Source organism: Neovison vison, chromosome X (genome assembly GCF_020171115.1).
Source record: "Neovison vison isolate M4711 chromosome X, ASM_NN_V1, whole genome shotgun sequence".
NCBI classification, from domain to species: domain Eukaryota; kingdom Metazoa; phylum Chordata; class Mammalia; order Carnivora; family Mustelidae; genus Neogale; species Neogale vison.
In genome coordinates, this window is record NC_058105.1 from 58,545,388 (window position 1) to 58,571,855 (window position 26,468).

A 26,468-nucleotide genomic window follows, 5' to 3' on the forward strand; every position below is an offset into this window, starting at 1 on the left:
CAATGGCTCAGAGAATAAGAGAGGCTGAACTTTGTGAGTTCGATCAACCAGTAGGGTTTAAAACCTGGAGATTTAAAGATCAGCAGGCTTGGCTGGGACAGAGTCTAGAAGGTACTGTCCTACACCTGGAGAGAAGGCAGGCAAACAACTAGGAGGGCAAAAAGTGTGGAAACAGTGATCTGAAGAGGGACTGAGGCACAGAGTAGGGAGATTATTCGCACTTCTCAGGGTGCATAGCTGAGAGGCAACATTCACAGATACCTCTCCAGGAACAAAGGAGCTGGCCAGCACCATTTCCATCCCCTGCCTTTCAGCATTAGCACACAGCTACTAGCAGAAGGTAGTACAGCACCAACACTACTTGCCTAACTTTTACACACCAATACATTCTTTTCAAGAGCACGTGGAACATTTTCCACAATATATAACATATTGTATTACAAAGCAGGCCTCAAAAATACCACAAGATTGAAGTCATCCCATGTACCTCTTCTGACCATAGCACTATGAAACTAGAAGGCAACCAAAAGAAGAAATTTGGAACAACCGCAAATACGCAGAAGTTAAACAATATGCTGCTAAACAATGAATAACCCAATGAGGAAATTTACAAAGAGGGGCGCCTGGGTGGCTCAGTGGGTTAAGCCTCTGCCTTTGGCTCAGGTCATGATCGCAGGGTCCTGGGATTGAGCCCCACATCGGACTCCCTCCTCAGTGGGGAGTCTGCTCCCCACCCCGCCGCCTGCCTCTCTGTCAAATAAATAAATTAAATCTTAAAAAAAAAATCAGTAATCAAAAACCTCCCAACAAACAAAAGCCCAGGGCCAGATGGCTTCATGGGCAAATTCTACCTAACACTTAAAGAAGAGTTAATACCTATTCTTCTCAAACTATTGCAAAAAATAGAAAAGGAAGGATAACTTCCAAATTCATTCAGGGAGGCCAGCATTACCTTGATACCAAAACCAGATAAAGACCCCACTAAAAAGAGAATTACAGGCCAATATTACTGATGAACATAGATGTAAAAATTCTCAATAAAATACTAGCAAACCAAATCCAAAAATATATTAAAGAAATCAGTCACTGCAATCAAGCTGGATTTATTTCTAGGCTGCAAGGGGGGAGTAATGTTTACATATCAAATAACAGGATACACCACATTATTAAAAGGTTAATAAAAGAAAAGATAGGAACCTTTCAAAACATGCAAAAAAAAAACACATTTGACAAAGTAGAACATTCATTCATGACAAAAACCCTCAAAAAAGTAGGGTTAGAGGGAATATACCTCAATATAATAAAGGTCACATATGATAAAACCATAGCTAATAGCATCCTAAATGGCAATAACTTTGAGCTTTGCCTCTATGGTCAGGAACAAGACAATGATACGAACTCTCACTACTGTCATTAAACACAGTACTGGAAGTTTTAGCCACACCAGTAAGGCAACAAAAGGAAATAAAAGGCATTTGAAATGGCAAGGAAGGAGTAAAACTTTCATTATTTGCAGGTGACACAGTAATACATACATATAGAAAACCTGAAAGCCTCCACAAAAAACTGCTAGAACTAATAGGCAAATTTAGTAAAGTTGCAGGTACAAAATCAATATACGGAATTCTGTGCATCTTCACCAATAATGACATAGAAGAAAGAGAAATCGAGGAATAAATCCTACTCGCAAATGCACCAAAGACAGTAAGATAACCAGAAATATTTTTTCACATGTCTGATGGTCATGTGTATGTCGTCTTTGGAGAAACGCCTGTTCATGACTTCTGCCCATTTCTTTTTTTTTTTTTTTAAAGATTTTATTTATTTATCTGACAGACAGAGATCACAAGTAGGCAGAGAGGCAGGCAGAGAGAGAGGAAGGGAAGCAGGCTCCCTGCTGAACAGAGAGCCCGACGTGGGGCTCGATCCCAGGACCCTGGGACCATGACCCGAGCCGAAGGCAGAGGTATCAACCCACTGAGCCACCCAGGTGCCCCCTTCTGCCCATTTCTTGATTGGATTATTGTCTCCATGTTGAGTTTGATAAACTCTTTATAAATTATGGATACTAGCTCTTTAACTGATAAGACATTAGCAAACATCTTCTCCTATTCTGTTGGCTGTCTTTTAGTTTTGTTGATTGTCTCTTTTGCTGTGCAAAAAGCCTTTTATCTTGATGAAGTACCAATAGTTGATTTTTGCCTTTGTTTCCCTTGCCTTTGGAGATGTGTCCACAAAAACGTTGTGGTAGACAAGGTCAAAGAGGTTGCTACAGGTGTTCTCCTCCAGGATTTTGATGGATCCAGTCTCACAATTAAATATTTCATCCATTTTGAGTTAATTTTTGTCTATGGTATAAGAAAATGGTCCCATTTCATTCTTCTAAATGTGGTTGTCCAATTTTCCCAACACCATTTATGGAAGAGACTGTCCTTTTTTCCATTGGATATTGTTTCCTGCTTTGTTAAAGATTGGTTGACCATAGAGCTAAGGGTCCATTTCTGGGTTCTCTATTCTGTTCCACTGATCTATGTGTCTGTTTTTGTGCCAGTACCATACCGTCTTGATGACTACAACTTTGTAATAGAGCCTGAAGTCCAAAAATGTGATGCTACGAGCTTTAGCTTTCTTTTTCAATATTCCTCTGGCTATTCAGGGTCACTTCTGGTTCCATACAAATTTTAGGATTATTTGTTACAGCTCTGTGAAAAAAGTTGATAGTATTTTGGTAGGGACTGCACTGAATGTACTGATTGCTTCAGGTAGCACATACATTTTAACAATATTTATTCTTCCAATACATGGGCATGGAATGTTTTTCCATTTCTTTGTGTCTTCCTCAATTTCTTTCATGAGTACTTTATAGTTTTCTGAGTACAGATCCTTTGCCTCTTTCGTTAGGTTTATTCCTAGGTATCTTATGGTTTTTAGTGCAATTGCAAATGGGATCAACTCCTTAGTTTCTCTTTCTTCTACCTCATTGTTAGTGTATAGAAATGCCACTGATTTCTGTGCATTGATTTTTTATCCTGCCACTTTGCTGAATTCCTGTATGAGCTCTAGCAATTCTGGGGTGGGGTCTCTTGGGTTTTCCACATAGTGTATCATGTTATTGTGAAAAAATGCTCAACATCACTGGGCACTGAGGAAATACAAATCAAAACCACAATGAGACACCACCTTACACCAGTTGGAATGGCTAAAATAAACAACTCAGGAAACAACAGATGTTGGCAAGGATGTGGAAAAAGGGAAACCTTCTTAAACTATTGGTAGGAATGCAAGCTGGTGCAGCTACTCTGGAAAACACTATGGAGGTTCCTCAAAAGGTTGAAAATAGAGCTATCCTAAAACCCAGCAACTGCACTACTAGGTATCTACACCAAAGATACAAATGCAGTGATTCGAAGGGTCACCTGCACTCCAATGTTCATAGCACCTATGTCCTCAGTAGACAAACTATGGAAAGAGACCATATGTTCATCAATAGAAGAATGGATAAAGAAGAGATGGCATATATATACACAATGAAATACTACTCAGCCAATGAAAAAGAAATGCCATTTCCCATTTGTAACAGCGTGGATGGAACTAGAGGGTATTATACTAAGCGAAATAAGTCAACCAGAGAAAGACAATTATCATATGATCTCACTCCTATGTGGAATTTAAGAAACAAAACAGAGGACCACAGGGGAAGGAAGGGAAAGATAAAACAAGATGAAATCAGAGAGGGAGACAAGCCATAAGAGACTCTTAATCATAGGAAATAAACTGAAGGTGCTGGAGGGGTGGGGTGGGGGATAGGGTAGCTGGGTGATGGATATTAAGGAGGGCATGCTATGTAATGAGCACTGGGAGTTATATAAGACTGATGAATCACTGAACTTTACCTCTGAAACTAATAATGTACTATATGTTAATTAATTGAATTTAAATTTAAAAATATAATTAAAAAAAGTAAGATATCTAGGAAGAAATCTAACCAAAGAGGCAAAAAACCTTACTCTGAAAACTATAAAACACTGCTGAAAGAAATTAAAGATGACAGAAGGAAATAGGAAGGCATTCCATGTTCATGGGCTAAAAGAATAAATATTGTTAAAATTTCTATACTACCCAAAGCAATGTACACACTTAATGTAATCCCTATCAAAATCCCAACAGCATTTTTCACTGAACTAGAACAAAACATCTTAAAACTTGCATGGAACCACAAAATACCCTGAATAACCAAAGCAGTATAAAAGGCAAAGCAAAGTTGGAGGCCTCACAATTCCAAACTTCAAGTTATCAAGCTGTAGTGATCAACACAGTACTGACATAAAATGGATACACAGATTAATGGACGTGAATGGAAACGAACCTACAAGTATATGGTCAATTAATATTGAAGAAAGAACAAATACAGTAGGAAAAGACAGTATTTTCAACAAATGGTGTTGGGAAAACTCTACAGGAATATGCAAGAGAACAAAACTGAACCACTTCCTTATACCAGACACAAAAATAAACTGTAAACGGAGCTAAGACCTAATTGTGAGACAGGAAACCAAGAAAATTCTAGAAGAGAACACAGGCAGTAACTTCTTTGACATTGGCCATAGAAACTTCTTTCTAGATATGTCTCCTGAGGCAAGGGAAACAATGGCAAAAATAAACTATTAAGACTTAATCAAAATAAAAAGCTTCTGCACAGTGAAGGAAACAACCAACAAAACTGAAAGGCAGCCTACGGGATGGGAAAAAATATCTGCAAATGACATATCTGATAAAGGGTTATTATTCAAAATATATAAACAACCTATAAAACTAAACAATAAACAAACAATCCAGTTAAAAAGTAGGCAGAAGACATGACTAGGTATTTTTTTCATGAAGATATACAGATGGCCAACAGACACTTGAATAGATGTTTGGTATCACTCATCATCAGGGAAATACAAATCAAAACTACAACACCTTTCAGAATAGTTAAAATTAATAACATAAGAAACAAGAGTTAGTGATAGATGTGGAAAAAGAGGAATCCTCTTGCACTGCTGGTGGTAATGAAAGCTGGTGCAGCCTTTTGTAAAACAGTATGGAATTTCTTCAAATAGTTAAAAATAGAACTATGAACCAACAACTGTACTTCTAGGAATTTATTCAAGGAATACAAAAATAGTAATTCATAGGGATACATGCATCCCAATGTTACAGCAGCATTATATACAGTAGCCAAATTATGGCAACAGTTCAAGTATCCATTGCCTGATAAATGGATCATTGGATGAAGGAGAGAAGACAGATAGATATCAATCAGAGTTTAACTCAACCTTAAAAAAGAATGAAATCTTCCCATTTTCAAGGACATGGATGGAATTGGAGAGTATTATGCTTAGTGAAATAAGTTAGAGAAAGACAAATACCATGTGATTTCACTCATATGTGGAATTTAAGAATCAAAATGAATGAGCAAAGGGAAAAAAAGAGTGTCATATCAAGAAACAGCCTCTTAACTATAAAGAACAAACTATTATTAGAGGGGAGGTAAGTGGGGGCATGGGTTAAATAGACGATGGGGATTAAGAAGTTCATTTGTTGTACTGAGAGCTGGATGTTGTATGAAACTGCTGAATCACTAAATTGTACACCTGAAACTAATATTATACTGTATGTTATCTAACTAGAATGTAAATTTAAAAAACCTTTTAAAAAATAAAGTTATCTAAAAGATGACAAAATGATAAATTATAATTTTAATAGGAACAGCTATATATTTTTGAATTTTATTTTAAATATCATACAGAAAATTGATCTATACTTCTATAAATTTTAATACATGTATAGGTCATGTAACCACCAGTACAATCAGATATGGAATAGTTCTATCACTGTTAAAAAAAAAAAATCTCGGGGCGCCTGGGTGGCTCAGTGGGTTAAAGCTTCTGCCTTCGGCTCAGGTCATGATCCCAGCATCCTGGGATCGAGCCCCACATCTGGCTCTCTGCTCAGCAGGGAGCCTGATTCCTCCTGTCTCTCTGTCTGCCTCTCTGCCTATTTGTGATCTCTGTCTGTCAAATAAAAAAAAAGAAAATCTTTAAAAAAAAAAAAAAAGAAAAAAATCTTATGTGACCTCCTTATAGTCAGTCACACCTTCCCATACCTAACTCCTGGGAACTACTGATATTTTGTTGTTGTTTTTGTTGTTATTGTTACTATAGTTCTGTCTTTTTGAGAAAGTTGTATGAATAAAATCATAGCACATATAACTTTTTTAGACTGGCTCTTTATGTCAGATTCATCAAGACTGCTGCATATGTCAATGGTTTATTCGTTTTATTCATGAGTCTAATTCCTTTGGATGTGCCACAGTTTAGTTTACCCTTGAAAGACATTTAGGTTGTTTCCAGCTTTTGGTAATTATTAATAGAATTACTATAAACATTTAGGTACAGATTTTTCATTTTTCCAGGGTAAATACCCAGGAGTGTGATTACTTGGTCTCATGATAAGAGCATGTTTAACTTTCTAAGAGAAACTTGGGGTGTCTGGGTGACTCAGTCATTAAACAACTGCCTTCGGCTCGGGTCATGATCCCAGGGTCCTGGGATCAAACCCCACATCGGGCTTCCCACTCAGCAGGAAGCCTGTTTCTCATCTTCCACTCCCCCGCTTATGTTTCCTCTCTCGCTGTGTCTGTCGCTGTCAAATAAATAAATAAAACCTTTTAAAAAAGAGCAATTGTCAAACTGTTTTCTTGAATGGCTGTACCATTTTGTACTCCCACCAGCAGTGTATGAGTTTCAGTTGCTCTACATTCTTGACTATACTCGGTATGGTGAGTCTCTTTAATTTTAGACATTCTAATATTGTCACTGTGGCTTTCATTTGCATTTACGTAATAGCTAATGATGTTAAACATCTTGAAATACCTATATTTTTTAAAGCACAGTCTTTATAAAAGTAAACATGTTGTAACGTAGAATCTAAAAATTTTCACAGTACCCTATCCTAACACTATTCAATAAAGACTATGAGGTTTTCCCATGACAGTAAAATTCAGAGTATAAAGGAACTGAAAGAAAAAATTATTTTTTTAAACCCTACCTTTTCTTGCTGAAACCAAGCCTGCCAATGCTGAAACTGTAATCACTCCAAGTTTTGGGAGAAAATCTTGAGGTGGATTCTTCAGGTAAATATATGCATCTATTAAGAAGTAAGTTAAAAACTAATATAAATGATTTACTATAATGACTAATATAAATGACTTAGGCATTCTAAATATGATGTAGAAATGCTAAAGAGATTTGCCAAGATAGTAGAAGATGGTAAACACTCTTCAAAAAAAGCTACAAAAATAATGATTTGAGCAGCAAATGAAAAAGCTAGTTAAAACAGTTATTTGCTACAAAATAAAATCTTCCTTCCATAGCTGGCTTACTAACTGTTTTCTTAATACAGGCAATTATTACTCTTTAATGAAATATGATGCTAGAGTTCACACCTTTGTATGAATTATTATAAAGTAACTGCTTGCTTATGTAGTATTTATCTCTCTAATGGAAATGCTTCTGGACTTACCTGTTCAAAGTTTGACAGGATCCAGTAGGAATAGAAATATTTTATTTCTATTATAGGAACTTTATAGGAACTATTATAGTTCTGTTATAGGAACTATTATAGGAACTTTTCTATATTATAGGAACTTTGAAAAATTAACTAGGGATACATGTAGCTTATAGACATTGCTTGCCAATACTCCCCAATACCCAGAGCAGCCAATGCTTTTGGTTAAAACCAATGATCAGGAGAAATGAGCCTAGACCAAAAGTAGATGAAGAGTGGGCACAAGCCTAGATGTTTTGGCTTTTTATATAATTAAATTATTTGTTTCCATGCAACCCAAAAAATAGACTCTTACATCACATTTAATTATTTAATAGTAATCACTTATTTAATTATATTCCTCAAGACTGATGAGGAATATAATTTGGAATTAATTCCTATATAACTTAAGTAATAATACCTTTACATGTCATTAATATCATGGAGATATTTAAAATTTTAGCTGATCTTTCTGTCTCCCACACACATTTATTTGAACAATTGGCTTAGGCCAAGAATATTAGGAAGATATATCTACTGTCAAATACCATTATCAAATTAAATAATCAAATAAAATTGCTTTCCAACATTAGCTCAAATATTCTAATGACTGGTATTAGTGTTTCCTAGCAATGGATGCCAAAATTCTATGTATTTTAACAGCAAACAGCACCTATTTAAACTAATTCATAACAACATGGACATGTTTCTATTTTATGCTTTGAACATATAATATGAGCTTTGCAGCTAAACAGACCTCAGTTTGAGTCCAGGTGCTGCCACTTACTATCTATGTGACCTTGGCAACCTACTTTATCTTTTTAAACCTCAGTTGTCTTATCTGTAAAAAATGGATAATCACAGGGGCACCTGGTTGGCTCAGTTGGTTGGGTATCCAACTCTTGACTTCAGCTTGGGTCATGACCTCACGATCATGAGATGGAGGCCCATGCTGGGCTCTGTGCTCAGCGTGAAGTCTGCTTGTCCTTCTTCCTCCGCCTCTCCCGGCCTGTGCTCATACCCACCCTCACTCTCTCTCTCAAATAAATAAATAAAATCTTGTAAAAAGGGGAATAATTATAATACCAACACTCATAGAATTGGTATAGAAATTAAATTAGATAAATTGTGTAAAATGCTTCTCATAGTGCCTTAGCATATAATTGCTTAATAAATGACAGTTACTATTACTCTCATATTCTCATAAAGTTCTAGAGTATCTTCTCAGTTGGTAAAACATGATAATGAATAACTTACTGCCTTTATTTTTCTCACATTTAAACCTTGCAAGTTAACAAGATAACAGAACATTTTTTTCTGTTATTCTATAACTTCTCTTTTTTTCCAATTTTATTTGATTTTATTTTTTCAGTGTTCCAAGATTCATTGTTCATGCCCCATACCCAGTGCTCCATGCAATACGTGCCCTCCTTAACATTTCTAATTATGGATGGTTCACTCACCTACCTTTTCCAAATTGTACTGTATCCATTATCCCATTTTTCACAAACACATAAAAACCCTAAGCAAAAAGAAAAAAAAGGACATCTGCATTTTTGAAGATGTTGATAATTAAATCATACAGTCCATATCTCTGAGACCATATTAAAATGCTGACTTAGCATCGTATTCAAATCTAACTCTAATTTTCCTATTTATTCACATGAGAATACTTGTTGAATTAGCTTCATGCCTTGCTTTTCATTCTGTTTAACATGGATAATACTTGTTTACTATTTTCCTCATATAAAGAAGTAATGCCTATAAAGTAGTCAGAGCATCTCACAGATAATTTATTGCAGAAATACAAAGACTTATCATCTTATTTTATAAAGCCTTAGAAAAATGAATGGAATTTAAATAAATCATGGATAGAGGTATATTTCAGCTTAGAAGCAACATCTGATTAATACATATGTGGTAGCAATGACATAAAGATTTGTAAAGAAAGTAATAACAACAAACTTAAAGAAAGTACTTCATCTTCTTTTTTTAAAGTGTGCATCAGAATGGGAAAAAATCTAAATAAGACATTTATTTCAGGATAGAAATCATCCTACAAAGACTAGTGTTTATATTATTTTTACATAGGAATATAAATTCTCTACAAATTAAGATCATTAACTCACTGAAGTGATTAAAGTTTTAAATCAAATTTGCTCTTTTACCTATTTCTAACTAATTCATTTTAATGCAAGGAATTTGGTTACGCTCATTTACTGAGTGGTAGGTACTACCTCAATTATATCTGCCTTCAAAAACGAAGGCAGAGGATGATTTACCCAGAGTAACTGCCCATAGTCATGCTGTACTCTATTGAAGAAACCAGAAAATACAACTGAAATATATGGTCTCCATCTCTGAACTAGCTGCTATGAAACCATGGGATAAAAAGAACAAAAACAGTTTTCAAAGCAAAGAACAGAGAAATAATTTCATTACTCAGGAAACAAGTCATTATTATCATGATATCTCCGTAATAATAACCTTATCACAGATATTTTCATGGTGATCAGAGATCAGAGATCAGAGATGTAGAGGTTCATCCCTTCATCGTGGTTTCAAGCTGTACAAACCAGCACAGACCTTAACTGTCAAAGTTACTTCTCCCTAAAGACTCTCTCAAGAAGACCTCACTTTAAAGTTGTAATACCTATTGACTGGCTGACTGAAAATCATGTAACTGTTGAGGAAAAAACCTAGTCACTCCTTTTGGGAAGTCTTCCTTAGCTTGTTTAGGAAATCACTTTTACCACTGTGGGTCACTGCTACCTAAATTTCAAAACACTAAGGAGAAGAAGAAGAACTGAATTTGGCCTGCAAGATTCTAAGTTTAACACAGAATGCAACTTGAGTCAGAAGTAATTTTTTAAATAGATTATGTTTTTAGGGGAAAATTAGAGAGAAAAAGTTCTTTACACTAAGATGAAATGCATTCAAAGTGCCTTCTTCCACCTATTCACTTTAGCATATTAAGAGAATAAAAGTTCTTTTAGTCTTAAATTGGGTCATAGTTAACAACAGCAACTTAAGGATCTCTCAGGAACAATTTACCTCACTGAAAACAAATTTGAGAACACCATGGAAAATTAGGTCTCAGGAGACTTAAGTATAAATCATCTGGCTATTGGTATATAGTATTAGGGGCATGATTCAAACCCTTATTAGTTAATACACTTTCCTCTGAGATCAAACTATTAAAAGTGTATAATATAACTAATATTATTAGAGTTGTCTGACACAAATTAAAAAAAAAACCGTATTCATCAGATATTTTAAATATCTCCTGGAATGACCAGGATTCATATTTAGTGTTTCATAAAACCAATAGACTCTTTAAAAAAAAAAGAATGTATTAGAAACAAAAAAGAACAAGGGTTAACAATTGGATAGGTTGTATCTGAAAAAAAGTTGTGCAGTTATTAGGTCAGAATGATGAAAACATGGTACCAACATTATCATTATGACACTGACATTGGACATGTTGATGCCAACACAACTGTGTTGATGTGAGGATAATGTAACATCAATATTTTATCCTTACTCCATCACTCCCACTGAGCCACCCAGGCACCCAAGGCTAAGTATTAAAGTAAGATGAATTTCATTTTTCCCAATAGCTGACTATATTCAGAATGGTCTTATGAGCTATATCCAACAAGTTAACATTTTGCTTAGCCAAGTAAGAAAAGATTGAGAAATAATTTCAGAACTTCTTGTAAATAGCCAAACAATTGTACATGAAAAATAACATAAATGCTTGCTGAACTATCTTAATACATGCAGTAGTGATATAGTAGATTAAATATGGCCACAAATTCTTGGCTGCTACCCATATTGAGAGGTGATATCTAATTCCACTCCCTTTAAAACTGGGGTGGCCTTTGTGATCTAACAATAGAATGCTGTATAACTAACTTTCTTGGACATCTGATGATAAATAAGAAGCTTAGTAAATTCTGCCAAGGGCCTCTTTGTAAGAGCCCTGAACTGCCTGTGTAAGTTATCTGACTGCTCAGATCACAAGGCTTGACAGGCCACATGTATTTGCTTTACACAACATTCCTAGCTGAGCCCAGCCTTCTAGCTATCTGTGACAAGGTACTAAAGATGAGAATGGACTGTCTTAGGGCCTCTAGATCAACCCATTCACCTGAAGAATGTCACTGAGTAACCTCTGCCAATACCAAATGCAACAGAAGAATTACCTGTCTGAAAAAATCAGAAACCTCCAACATTAAACCACTATTAGTACTCACTTACCTTGCACCAGCCAATATAACGACCAGTTGTACTGCGGATGGATGCAAAGCCCATTTGTAAATGACCAGGCTTCTCTTCAACATATTTAGACTGCAGAGGTGGTGCAGTATATATGGGAAGCTAGAGGCAAAAAAAAGTTCATGTCAAAAATGTAAAACAGCTGGACTTCTTTTTCAGGAGTATAGCAGAAGTCATCGACCTTCATGCTAAAAGCAACTAAAAATGCTGATAAAATATACTTAAAAACATCTTAAATGGGAGGAATGATCCAGGAAGCTGCTTATAAAGACTTTTCAGAAGCTTAGATTTAAAAACAACAGAAATGCAGAGATAAACAATATAGCCAGCTTTTACCTTGTCACCATTTGCTTTAAAATAGATGGTTCATAGAACATGGAATCATGAACAAAACCTAGAAAAAGCAATCTACAGATAAAATACCATCCCTATCAAAATACTAATAGCATTTTTTTTACTGAACTAGAACAAACTATCCTAAAATTTGTGTGGAACCACAAGACTGCAAATAGTTAAAGCAATTTTAATAAAGATAACTAAAACTGTGGAGGTATCACAATCCAGATTTCAAGTTATATTATAAAGTTGTAGTAATCAAAACGGGGACGCCTGGGTGGCTCAGTAGGTTAAACAGCTGCCTTCAGCTCAGGTCATGATCCCGGGGTCCTGGGATCGAGTCCCACATCGGCCTCCTTGCTCGGCAGGGAGCCTGCTTCTCCCTCTGCCTCTGCCTCCCTCTCTGTCTGCCTGTGGTCGCTCACTCTCTCTCCCTCCGTCTCTGACAAAAAAACAACGCTGTAGTAATCAAAACGGAGTAGTACTGGCAGAAAACTGGACACATAAATCAATGGAACACAGAGGAAATCCAGAAATAAGACCAAATATCATACAGTCAATTAATTTCCAACCAAAGAGGCAAGAATATGCAATGGGAAAAAGGACAGTTTCGTCAACAAATGGTGTTGGGAGAACTGGACAACCATACACAAAAGAATGAAACTGGACCACTCTCTTACACCATACACAAAAATGAATTAAAAGTGAATTAAAAACCTAAATGTGAAACTATAAAAATCCTAGAAGAGAACAGAGGCAGTAACTACTCTGACATTAGCTGCAGCAACATCTTTCTAGATATGCCTCCTGAGGTAAGGGAAATAAAAGCAAAAATAAATTTTGGGGGCTAATCAAAATAAAAGGCTTTTGCACAAAAAAGGAGACCATCAATACAACTGCAACCTGTTGAATTGGAAAAGATATTATATCTGATAAAGTGTTAGTATCTAAAATATATACAAAAAACTTATAAAAATCAATACCCAAAAAACAAATTATCCCTTTGAAAAATGGGCATAAGATATGAACAGACATCTCTCCAAAGAAGACATACAGATGGCCAACAGACTTAAAAAAAAAAAAGAGGTTCAGTATAACTCATCATCAAAAAAATGCAAATCAAAACCCCAATGAGCTATCAACTCAACAGCTGTCAGAATGGCTAAAATAAAAAACATAAGAGACACAAGTGTTGTTGAGGATGTGGAAAAGAAGGAACTCTTGTGAACTGTTGGTGGGAATGAAAATTGGTGCAGCTACTGTGGAAAACAGTCTGGAGTTCCCTCTATAATTCTGTAATTGCACTACTGGGTACTTACCCAATAATACAGTAACACTAATTCAAAGAGATACATATACCCTTATGTTTATCGCAGCACTGTTTACAACAGCCACATTGTGGAAGTAACCCATATGTCCATGGACAGATGAATGGATAAAGAGATGTGATATACATACACAGACACACAGAGGACTATTATTTAGTCATAAAAAGAATGCAATCTTGCCATCTGCAAGGATATGGAAGGAATTAGTATAATGTTAAATGAAATAAGTTGGTTAGAAAAAGACAACATGATGTTAATCATACATGGAATGAAAGAGAAGGAATGAGCAAAGGAAAACAAAAGACAAAAAAAAAACAGTCTCTTAAACTATAGATAACAAACTGATGGTTACCAGGTAAGAGGTGGGTGGGCAGATGAGTAAAATAGGTCATGGAGATTAAATATTACACTTAGAATGAGCACTTGAGCAATGTATAGAATTGTTGAATCAGTATATTGTATACTGGAAATGAATATAACAGCATATGTTAAATATACTAGAATTAAAATTAAAAAGTTGATAGAAAAAGAACTCAATTGACAAGTTAGACTAGATACAGCTATTGAAAGACTTAGTGAACTGGTCAATCTGAAGAAATTATGCGAAGAAATTTAAGAAATGAAAGAAATGTGTAAGATAGAATGAAAAGAGAGGAACAGAGAAAATATCTAAATAGAATGGCCAAGATTTTTCCAGGACTAAACTGAACACTGGGGAGATTCAGAAATCCAACATATCCCTAGAAGGATAAAGAAAAAAATAAACCACAATTAGAAATACAATGGTAAAACTCCATAATGCCAATGCCAGAAAAGGAATCTTAAAAAAAAAAAGTCAGATAATAGATTACCTTCACAGGGATAAATATTAAATAAAATTTTGACTTTTCAATAACAACACTGCACAAGATAATATCTTCAATGTGCCAAGAAGAAGTAACACAACTGGGAATTATATACTCAATAAAATTAAGGGGGTTTTTTGTTTCAAAAATGAGGGGGTAGCAAGAATACATTCAGACAGATAAAACCCAAGATACTCTGCAACCAAATAACTCTCATTAGGCAGTTTATTTATTTACTTACTTGATCATACTTACTTACTAGATCACCAGTTTATTATTAAGTATATAACTCAGAAACAGCTAAATGGAAGAGGTGCATAGGTCAAGGCGTGGGGAAAGGGAATGTAGCTTCCATGCCCTCTCCAGGTACACCATCCTCCCCACATATCCATGTGTTCAATGTGGAAGCTCTTCAAACTGCATCATTTTAGATTTTTTTTAAAGATTTATTTATCTCAGAAGGGGAGAGAGAGAGAGAGCACATGAGCAGGGGGAGAGGCAGAGGAAGATGGAGAGAAGTAAACTATCCACTGAGTGTGGAGCCCAATGCAGGACTCATGAGATCATGACCTGAACTGAAATCAAGAGTCAGATACAACTGACTGAGCCACTGAGGTGTCCTTCCTTTTTGTTTTTTGTTTCTTTTTCAAATATACTGTTCAATAATTTACCAGTTGCATATAACACCCCCTGCTCAACATATTATGTGCCCTCCTTAATGCCTATTACCTAATTACCTCATCCCCCAATTACCTCATCCACCAATTACCTCCCCTCCAGCAAACTTCAGTTTCTTTCTCTCATGGTTTTTCTCCCTCTCTGATGACTTCTCTCATGGTTTTTCTCCCTCTCTGATGACTTCCCATTCTGTTTTCCCTCCATTCCCCTGTGGTCTGCTACCCCATTTATTATATTTGACATATAAATGAAGCCAAATGATAATTATCTTTCTCTCATTGACTTATTTTGCTCAACACAATATCCTACAGTTCCATCCATGTCAATGTAAATGGTAAGTATTCATCCTTTCTGATGGCTGAGTAATACTCCTTTGCATATATAAACCATATCTTCTATATCCATTCCTCTGCCCATGGACATCTCAGCTCTTTCTACACTTTGACTATTGTGGACATTGGGGCTATGAACATTATGGTGTAGATGCCCCCTGTGATTCACCATGTTTCTATCTCTGAGGCAAATACCTAGTAGTACAATTCCTGAGTCAAAGGGTAGCCCTATTTTTAACTCTTTGAGGAACCTCCATACTGTGTTCCAGAGTGGCTGTTACCAGCTTGCATTCTTACCAACAGTGTAAAAGGGTTCCCCATTCTCCACATTCTCGCCATCATCTATTGTTTCCTGAATTGTTTATTTCAGCCATTCTGACTGGTGTGAGGTGGGATCTCATTGTGGTTTTGATTTGTACTTCCCTGATGATGAATGAGCATTTTTTCATGTGCCTGTTAGCCATCTGTATGTCTTTTTTGGAGAAGTATCTGCTTATGTCTTTTGCCCATTTTTTAAATGGATTACTTGATTTTGGGGGTGTTGAGTCTGATAAGTTCTTTTTAGATCTTGGATACAAGACCTTTATGTGATTCATTGTTTCCATATAATACCCAGTGCTCCATGTAATACGTGCCCTCCTTAATACCCATCACCGGGCTCACCCATCTCCTCATCGCCCTCCCCTCTAGCGCTACCCTATGACCCAGAAACTTCACTACTGGATATTTAACCCAAAGACACAGATGTACTGAAAAGAAGGGCCATACGCACCCCAGTGTTCATAGCAGCAATGGCCACAATTGCCAAACTGTGGAAAGAGCCGAGATGCATTTCAATGGAGGAATGGACAAAGATGTGGTCCATATATACAATGGAGTACTACTCAGCTATCAGAAAGGATGAATACCCAACTTTTGCATCAACATGGATGAGACTGGAGGAGATTATGCTAAGTCAAGTAAGTCAAGCAGAGAAAGTCAATTATAATTCCCATTTTGATGTGAACTTTGTATTGTTTAGGGATCAAGGTAATGCTGGCCTTGAAAAATGATTTTGGAAGTTTTTCCCCATATCTATTTCTTGGAACAGCCTCAGAAGAATAGGTATTAGTTCTTATTTAAACGTTTGGTAGAATTCCCTTTGGAAGCCATCTGATCCTGGATTCTTGTTTGTTGGGAGATTTTTGATTATTATTTCAATTTCCTTGCTGGCTATAGGTCTGTTTAGGTTATCTCTTTCTTCCGTTTTCAGTCGTGGTAGTTTGTTAGTTTCCAGGAATGTATCCATTTCTTCCAAATTGCCCAATATGTTGGCATAGAGTTGCTCACATTATGTTCTGAAAGTTGTTTGTATTTCCTCGATGTTGATCATAATCTCTCCTCTTCCATTGATGATTTTAATAATTTGGGTCCTTTTTCTTTTCTTTTTGGTAAGTCTGGGTAGAGGTTTATCAATCTTATTAATTCTTTCAACAAACAAGCTCCTTATTTCACTGATCTGTTTTATTATTCTTCTGGTTTCTATGTCATTGATTTATGCTCTAATCTTGATGATTTATCTTTTCCAGCTTAGTTTAGGCTTATTTGCTGTTCTTTCTCCAGCTCCATTAGGTGTAAGTTTAGCCTGTACATGTGAGACTTTTCTAATTTTTTTGAAAAAGGCTTGTATTGCTATGTACTTCTCCCTTAGGACCACCTTTGCTGTATCCCAAAGGTTTTGAACAGCTGTTTTCATTTTCATTTGTTTTCATAATTTTTAAAAAATTATTTTTACCTTCCTGGTTGACACATTCATTCTTCAGGTGCATGCTCTGTATCTCTCGAGCATTTGAGTTTCTTCCAAATTTCCTCTTCTGTTGGAGTTCAAGTGTTAAAATTGTGGTCTGAAAATATGCACGGAATAATCCCAATCTTTTGGTATTGGTTGAAACCTGATTTGTGACCCAGTATGTGATCTATTCTGGAGAAGGTTCCATGTGCACTCAAGAAGAAGAATGTGTATTATGCTGCTTTAGAACGGAATGCTCTGTACTTATCTGCAAAGTTCATCTGGTCCTACATGTCACTGAAATCCTTTATTTCTTCATTGACCTTCTGCTTAGATAATCTGTCCCTTGCTGTGAGTGGGATGTTGAAGTCCCCCGCTATTATTGTATTATTATCAATATGTTTCTTTAATTTGCTTATTAATTGGTTCATGTAATTGGCTGCCCCCATATTGGGGGCATAAATATTTACAATTGTTAGAACTCGTTGGACAGTCACTTTAAGTATGACATAGTATCACTCTTTATCCCTTACTACAGTCTGGTTTAAAACTTAATTTGTCTGATATGAGGGTAGATACCCTAGCTTTCTTTTGAGGTTCACCTGTGTGGTACATGGTTCTCCATTCCCTCACTTTCAGTCTGTAAGTGTCTTTAGATCTAAAGTGAGTTCTTGTAGACAGCATATGGATGGGTCTTGCATTTTTATCCAATCTGATACTCTGTGTCTTCTGATTGGAGCATTTAGTACATTTACATTCAGAGTCACTATTCACAGATATGAATTTAGTGCCATTATATTACCTGCAAGTCCCTGTTTCTGTAGATTGTCTCCATTTCTTTATGGTCTATGTTACTTTTGGGCTTTCTCTGCACTTACATGATCCCCTTTATTATCCCTTGCAGGGCTGATTTAGTGGCTACATATTCTTTTAGTTCCTTTGTCCTGGAAGCTCTTTATCTCTCTTCCCATCCTAAATGACAACCTTGCCAGATAAAATACTCCTGGTTGCAGGTTCTTCTTATTTAGTAACCTGAATATATCATGCCAGCCCTTTCTGGCCTGCCAGGTCCCTGTAGATAGGACTGCTGCCAGCCAGCCTAATGTTTTTAATCATTGCAGGTTAAAAAGTTTTTGCCTTGAGCTGCTTTCAGGATTCTCTATCTCTGAAAATTGTAAGATTCCCTGTATGTCAGGGTGCTGATCAATGTTTACTGATTTTTAGAGGGGTTTTCTCTACCTCCTGCACTTGTATGCCTGTTTCTTCCCCCAGATTAGGGAAGTTCTCAGCTATGATTTACTCAAATATACCTTCTGTCCCTCTATATCTCTTTTCTTCCTCTGGGATCCCAGTAATTCTAACACTGGATTCATATTTTTTGATATCACTGATTTCCTGAAGCCTCACCTCATGGTCCATTAGTTGTTTTTCTCTCTTTTCCTCAGCTTCATTACTTTCATCAACTTGTCTTCTATGTCACTTACTTTCTCTTCTGCCTCATTTACCACAGCTGTTAGTCCACTTTAGACAGCTTCAGAGTTAAAGCATTTTTAATGTAGGCCTGATTAGATTTTATTTCTGCACTAAAAGATTCTCTAGTATGTTTCATTCTTTTTTGAAGCCCACCTAGTAACTTTATCACTGTTTTCCTGAATTTCAGCTCTGACATTTTACTTACATCCATATCAATTAGATCTGTGGCAGAGAGTATTCCCTCTGTTTTTCTTTTGTTGTGAAGTTCTCCTTCTAGTCATTTTGCCCAGAGAAGAATGGATGAATGAGAGAGCAAAATAAAAAATACCAACCATGACCTAAGTGAAATACACACTAGACAAATCCTAAGAGTCAGAAACCAAACCAAACCAAACCAAAAACAAACAAACAAACAAACAAAACAATTTTAAAAGGGGAGGGAGTAGAAGAGAGAATATGATCTCCCAAGTGGGCAAAACAGGGTGATCCACTTGGTCCTGGAAGTGTTCTGGTCTATTTGTTAGAAGACACTAATTCTCAAAATTGTAAAGAATGCAGAAGATTATATATATATATATACATATATATATATGTATATTTGAATATAGTAAAAGGAAGCCACAATGAAAACTGTCTATAAAATGTAAATGTAAAGATGAAAGTTTAAAAAATACTTCAAAACAAAGAATTGGGGAGGAGGAGTCAAGATGGCAGAGAAGTAGCAGGCTGAGACTACGTCAGCTAGCAGGAGATCAGCTAAATAGCTTATCTAAAGATTGCAAACACCTAGAAATCCATCGGCAGATCGAAGAGAAGAAGAACAGCAATTCTGGAAACAGAAAAACAACCACTTTCTGAAAGGGAGGACTGGCGGAGAAGCAAATCCAAAGCGACGGGAAGATAGACCCCGGGAGGAGGGGCCGGCCCCCGGCAAGCAGAGGAGCAACGGAGCACAAAATCAGGACTTTTAAAAGTCTGTTCTGCTGAGAGATATCGCTCCAGGGGCTAAACCGGGGCTAAGCCCATGGCCTCAGGTCCTGCAGGGTCACAGAAGGATTGTGGGTGTCTGAGTGTCGCAGAGCTTGCAGATATTGGAATGGGAAAGCCGGCTACAGAGACAGAGCCGATAGTAAGCTCGCAGCTCGGGGTTACCTTGAACCAGCTGCAGGCTCGGTGAGCTCGGAGCACAGCCGGCGGTCAGGCAGACGGGAGTAACTGGGCACTGTTCTCTGAGGGCGCACTGAGGAGTGGGGCCCTGGGCTCTTGGCTCCTCCGGTCCGGAGACAAGGAGGCCGCCATTTGTATTCCCGTCGTCCGGAACTCTCCGGAAAGTGCTCAGGGAACAAAAGCTCCTGAAAGCAAACACGAGCGGATTACTCAGCCTGGACCCTGGTAAGGGCGGTGCAATTCCACCTGGGGCAAAGTCACTTGAGAATCACTACACCAGGCCCCTCCCCAAGAAGATCAACAAGAAATCCAGCCAAGACTAAGTTTACCTACCAAGGAGTGCAGTTTCAATACCAAGGAGAGCAGCAGAATTCCAGAGGAGGACAAAGCAAAGCACAGAATTCATGGCTTTCTCCCTGCGATTTTTTTAGTCTTGCAGTTAATTTAACTTTTTTCTTTTTCATTTTTTTTCTCTTCTTCTGCTAAAATTTTTTTTAACTTTTACCCTTTTCTTTTTTAACGTTTTTAACTCGTTTATCTAATATATATATATATTTTTTTCTTTATTCATTTTTTTTAATTCTTCTCTTTTCTTTTTTTTTCTTTCTTTTTGAACCTTTTTTTATCCCCTTTCTCCCCCCTCACGATTTGGGATCTCTTCTGATTTGGTTAAGGCATATTTTCCTGGGGTTGTTGCCACCCTTTTAGTATTTTACTTGCTCCTTCATATACTCTTCTCTGGACAAAATGACAAGGCGGAAAAATTCACCACAAAAGAAAAGAACAAGAGGCAGTACCGAAGGCTAGGGACCTAATCAATACAAACATTGGTAATATGTCAGATCTAGAGTTCAGAATGACAATTCTCAAGGTTCTAGCTGGGCTCGAAAAAGGCATGGGAGATATTAGAGAAACCCTCTAGGGAGATATAAAAGCCCTATCTGGAGAAATAAAAGAACTAAAATCTAATCAAGTTGAAATTAAAAAAGCTATTAATGAGGTGCAATAAAAAATGGAGGCTCTCACTGCTAGGATAAATGAGGCAGAAGAAAGAATTGGCGATATAGAAGACCAAATGACAGAGAATAAAGAAGCTGAGCAAAAGAGGGACAAACAGCTACTGGACCACGAGGGGAGAATTCGAGAGATAAGTGACACCATAAGACGAAACAACATTAGAATAATTGGGACTCCAGAAGAAAAAGAAAGAGAGAGGGGTGCAGAAGGTATACTGGAGAGAATTATTGGGGAGAATTTCCCCAATATGGCAAAGGGAACGAGCATCAAAATTCAGGAGGTTTAGAGAATGCCCCTCAAAATCAATAAAAATAGGCCCACACCCCGTCACCTAATAGTAAAATTTACAGGTCTTAGTGACAAAGAGAAAATCCTGAAAGCAGCCCAGGAAAAGAAGTCTGTAACATACAATGCTAAAAATATTAGATTGGCAGCAGACTTATACACAGAGACATGGCAGGCCAGAAAGAGCTGGCATGATATTTTCAGAGCACTAAACGAGAAAAACATGCAGCCAAGAATACTATATCCAGCTAGGTTATCATTGAAAATAGAAGGAGAGATTAAAAGCTTCCAGGACAAACAAAAACTGAAAGAATTTGCAAACAGCAAACCAGCTCTACAGGAAATATTGAAAGGGGTCCTCTAAGCAAAGGGAGCGATTACAAGTGGTAGAACAGTAAGGAACAGAGACAATATACAGTAACAGTCACCTTACAGGCAATACAATGGCACTAAATTCATATCTCTCAATAGTTACCCTGAATGTTAATGGGCTAAATGCCCCAACCAAAAGACACAGGGTATCAGAATGGATAAAAAAACAAAACCCATCTATATGTTGCCTACAAGAAACTCATTTTAAGCCCGAAGACACCTCCAGATTTAAAGTGAGGGGGTGGAAAAGAATTTACCATGCTAATGGACATCAAAAGAAAGCAAGAGTGGCAATCCATATATCAGATCAATTAGATTTTAAGCCAAAGACTATAATAAGAGATGAGGAAGGAAACTATATCATACTCAAAGGGTCTGTCCTACAAGAAGATATAACAATTTAAAATATCTATGCCCCCAACGTGGGAGCAGCCAACTATATAAACCAATTAATAACAAAATCAAAGAAACACATCAATAATAATACAATAATAGTAGGGGACTTTAACACTCCCCTCACTGAAATGGACAGATCATCCAAGCAAAAGATCAGCAAGGAAATAAAGGCCTTAAACGACACACTGAACCAGATGGACATCACAGATATATTTAGAACATTTCATCCCAAAGCAACAGAATACACATTCTTCTCTAATGCACATGGAACATTCTCCAGAATAGATCACATCCTCGATCCTAAATCAGGACTCAACCGGTATCAAAAGATTGGGATCATTCCCTGCATATTTTCAGACCACAATGCTCTGAAGCTAGAAGTCAACCACAAGATGAAGTTTGGAAAGAACCCAAATACATGCAGACTAAACAGCATCCTTCTAAAGAATGAATGGGTCAACCAGGAAATTAAAGAAGAATTGAAAAAAATCATGGAAACAAATGATAATGATAATACAATGGTTCAAAATCTGTGCGACACAACAAAAGCAGTCCTGAGAGGAAAATATATAGCGGTACAAGCCTTTCTCAAGAAACAAGAAAGGTCTCAGGTACACTACCTAACCCTACACCTAAAGAAGCTGGAGAAAGAACAAGAAAGAAACCCTAAGCCCAGCAGGAGAAGAGAAATCATAAATATCAGAGCAGAAATCAATGAAATATAAACCAAAAAAACAATAGAGCAAATCAACAAAACTAGGAGCTGGTTCTTTGAACGAATTAATAAAATTGATAAACCCCTGGCCAGACTTATCAAAAAGAAAAGAGAAAGAATCCAAATAAATAAAATCATGAATGAATTAGGAGAGATCACAACTAACACCAAAGAAATACAAACTATTTTAAGAACATACTATGAGCAACTCTACGCCAACAAATTTGACAATCTAGAAGAAATTGATGCATTCCTAGAAACATATAAACTACCACAACTGAACCAGGAAGAAATAGAAAGCCTGAACAGACCCATAACCAGTAATGAGATTGAAACAGTCAGCAAAAATCTCCAAACCAACAAAAGCCGAGGGCCAGAAGGCTTCCCGGGGGAATTCTACCAAACATTTAAAGAAGAACTAATTCCTATTCTCCTGAAAATGTTCCAAAAAGTAGAAATGGAAGGAAAACTTCCAAACTCATTTTATGAGGCCAGCATCACCTTGATCCCAAAACCAGACAAGGATCCCATCAAAAAAGAGAGCTATAGACCAATATCCTTGATGAACACAGATGCAAAAATTCTCACAAAATACTACCGAATAGGATTCAACAGTACATTAAAAGGATTATTCACCACAACCAAGTGGGATTTATTCCAGGGCTGCAAGGTTGGTTCAACATCCGCAAATCAATGTGATACAACACATCAATAAAAGAAAGAACAAGAACCACAGGATACTCTCAGTAGATGCTGGAAAAGCATTTGACAAAGTACAGCATCCCTTCCTGATCAAAACTCTTCAAAGTGTAGGGATTGAGGGCGCATAGCTCAATATCATCAAATCCATCTATGAAAAACCCACCGCAAATATCATTCTCAATGGAGAAAAACTGAAAGCTTTTCCACTAAGGTCAGGAACACGGCAGGGATGTCCATTATCACCACTGCTATTCAACATAGTACTAGAAGTCCCAGCCTCAGCAATCAGACAACAAAAGGAAATTAAAGGCATCCAAAAAGGCAAAGAAGAAGTCAAATTATAACTCTTCGCGGATGATATGATAATATATGTGGAAAACCCAAAAGACTCCACTCCAAAACTGCTAGAACTTGTACAGGAATTCAGTAAAGTGTCAGGATATAAAATCAATGCACAGAAATCAGTTGCATTTCTCTACACCACCAACAAGACAGAAGAAAGAGAAATTAAGGAGTCAATCCCATTTACAATTGCACCCCAAACCATAAGATACCTAGGAATAAACCTAACCAAAGAGGCTAAGAATCTATACTCAGAAAACTGTAAAGTACTCATGAAAGAAATTGAGGAAGACACAAAGAAATGGAAAAATGTTTCATGCTCCTGGATTGGAAGAATAAATATTGTGAAAATGTCTATGCTACCTAAAGCAATCTACAAATTTAATGCAATTCCTATCAAAGTACCATCCATCTTTTTCAAAGAAATGGAACAAATAATTCTAAAATTTATATGGAACCAGAAAAGACCTCGAATAGCCAAAAGGATATTGAAAAAGAAAGCCAAAGTTGGTGGCATCACAATTCCGGACTTCAAGCGCTATTACAAAGCTGTCATCATCAAGACAGTATGGTACTGGCACAAAAACAGACACATAGATCAATGGAACAGAATAGAGAGCCCAGAAGTAGACACTTAACTCTATGGTCAACTAATCTTCGACAAAGCAGAAAGAATGTCCAATGGAAAAAAGACAGCCTCTTCCATAAATGGTGCTGGGAAAATTGGACAGCCACATGCAGAAAAATGAAATTGGACCATTTCCTTACACCACACACAAAAATAGACTCAAAATGGATGAAGGACCTCAATGTGAGAAAGGAATCCATCAAAATCCTTGAGGAGAACACAGGTAGCAACCTCTTCGACCTCAGCCACAGCAACATCTTCCTAGGAACATCGCCAAAGGCAAGGGAAACAAGGGCAAAAATGAACTATTGGGATTTCATCAAGATCAAAAGCTTTTGCACAGCAAAGGAAACAGTTAACAAAATCAAAAGACAACTGACAGAATGGGAGAAGATATTTGCAAACGACATATCAGATAAAGGACTAGTGTCCAAAATCTATAAAGAACTTAGCAAACTCAACACCCAAAGAACAAATAATCCAATCAAGAAATGGGCAGAGGACATGAACAGACGTTTCTGCAAAGAAGACATCCAGATGGCCAACAGACACATGAAAAAGTGCTCCATATCACTCGGCATCAGGGAAATACAAATCAAAACCACAATGAGAAATCACCTCACACCAGTCAGAATGGCTAAAATCAACAAGTCAGGAAATGACAGATGCTGGCGAGGATACGGAGAAAGGCGAACCCTCCTACACTGTTGGTGGGAATGCAAGCTGGTGCAACCACTCTGGAAAACAGCATGGAGGTTCCTCAAAATGTTGAAAATAGAACTGCCCTATGACCCAGCAATTGCACTACTGGGTATTTACCCTAAAGATACAAATGTAGTGATCCAAAGGGGCACGTGCACCCGAATGTTTATAGCAGCAATGTCCACAATAGCCAAACTATGGAAAGAACCTAGATGTCCATCAACAGATGAATGGATCAAGAAGATGTGGTATATATACACAATGGAATACTATGTAGCCATCAAAAGAAATGAAATCTTGCCATTTGCAACAACATCGATGGAAGTAGAGCGTATCATGCTTAGCGAAATAAGTCAAGCGGAGAAAGACAACTACCATATGATCTCCCTGATATGAGGAAGTGGTGATGCAACATGGGGGCTTAAGTGGGTAGGAGAAGAATAAATGAAACAAGATGGGACTGGGAGGGAGACAAACCATAAGTGACTCTTATTCTCACAAAATAAACTGAGGGATGCTGGGGGGAGGGGGCTTGGGAGAAGGGTGGTGGGGGAAAAAAAAACAAAGAATTGATAAAATATTAAACCAGCAGCAAAAGAAAAGAAGAAAAAAAAAGAAAAAGATTTTAACCTAAAAGATAAGCAAATCATGAGGAAAAGAGAATCTCAACTTCTATATTACTATTTTGCTCTAGCACTAGAGTTTTACAGTCCTGTGTGCTCCATAAACTTAGTATTTGCCTGATGTTCCTGTTAGTCTTCTTGGGGAGGAGTCTGTTTCACTGATTCTCCAGTGTCCATCTGTGTGGAGTTACACCGCCCCTTCCCAGAGGGCCACGCTCAGTGTAAACTGCTTCAGGTTTTTCTATGTGGCTTTTGTTCCGTGAGGGCTTTCTGTGCCTCTTTAGAGGACTAAAATAAAAATGACAGCATAGTAAAGCTGAAAGACCTGGTTCTTTCTCTTCAGTAAACTCTCAGAGATAAGCAGTCTTCACTTTAGTGTATGCCAAACTCCACAGTCTCCTGCGGTGCATGCAGGCAGTGTCACTCTGTTTCTGTCCTTTGCAGGGCCCCGGCATGGAGAGCTGTCAACCAGTCATGTGCACACCCGCAATGAACCTCCAGGGATGGTGTAGGGTTCCTGTGTTTTTCCCACACAGAAAGCTGTCACCTCACCAAGACTCAGTTCACGGTTTATGGCAAACTGAGTTGAGAGCCCCCTCCTGGGTTAACTGACTCTAACCAGTTTGCCCACTCCAATGCTTGGGAACTGTCCTAGCTCAGGCACCCCCATTCTTTCTGTGACCCCAAGGATCCTGAAACCACACTGTCTAACCTAGCATTCTGCCCTGCTTCACCACCTAAGCACCCTTCAGGCAGGGATGTCTCTCACTGGAGCAGATTTCTAAAGATTCTGATTTTGCAGTCCAGGGCTGTATTACTTTCCCATAGGGAGCTGATGGAGGCTCCCTCACCCCACAGAGTATCTTCAAATATATACACTCAGATTCA

At 37.3% G+C, this 26,468-nt stretch overlaps 1 protein-coding gene across 2 annotated transcripts in view; it reads right to left on the minus strand.

Moving 5' to 3' along the window:
- APOOL (apolipoprotein O like) overlaps positions 1-26,468 on the minus strand; it is a 155,178-nt gene that overhangs the window by 49,504 nt on the left and 79,206 nt on the right. For both annotated transcript variants that reach the window (XM_044235131.1, XM_044235132.1), the window contains exons 3-5: positions 11,854-11,973; positions 9,058-9,112; positions 7,093-7,191 (exon numbers count right to left, since the gene is read on the minus strand). In XM_044235131.1, the coding sequence (XP_044091066.1) occupies positions 7,093-7,191; positions 9,058-9,112; positions 11,854-11,973 (274 nt within the window). The remainder of the gene's footprint in view (positions 1-7,092; positions 7,192-9,057; positions 9,113-11,853; positions 11,974-26,468) is intronic.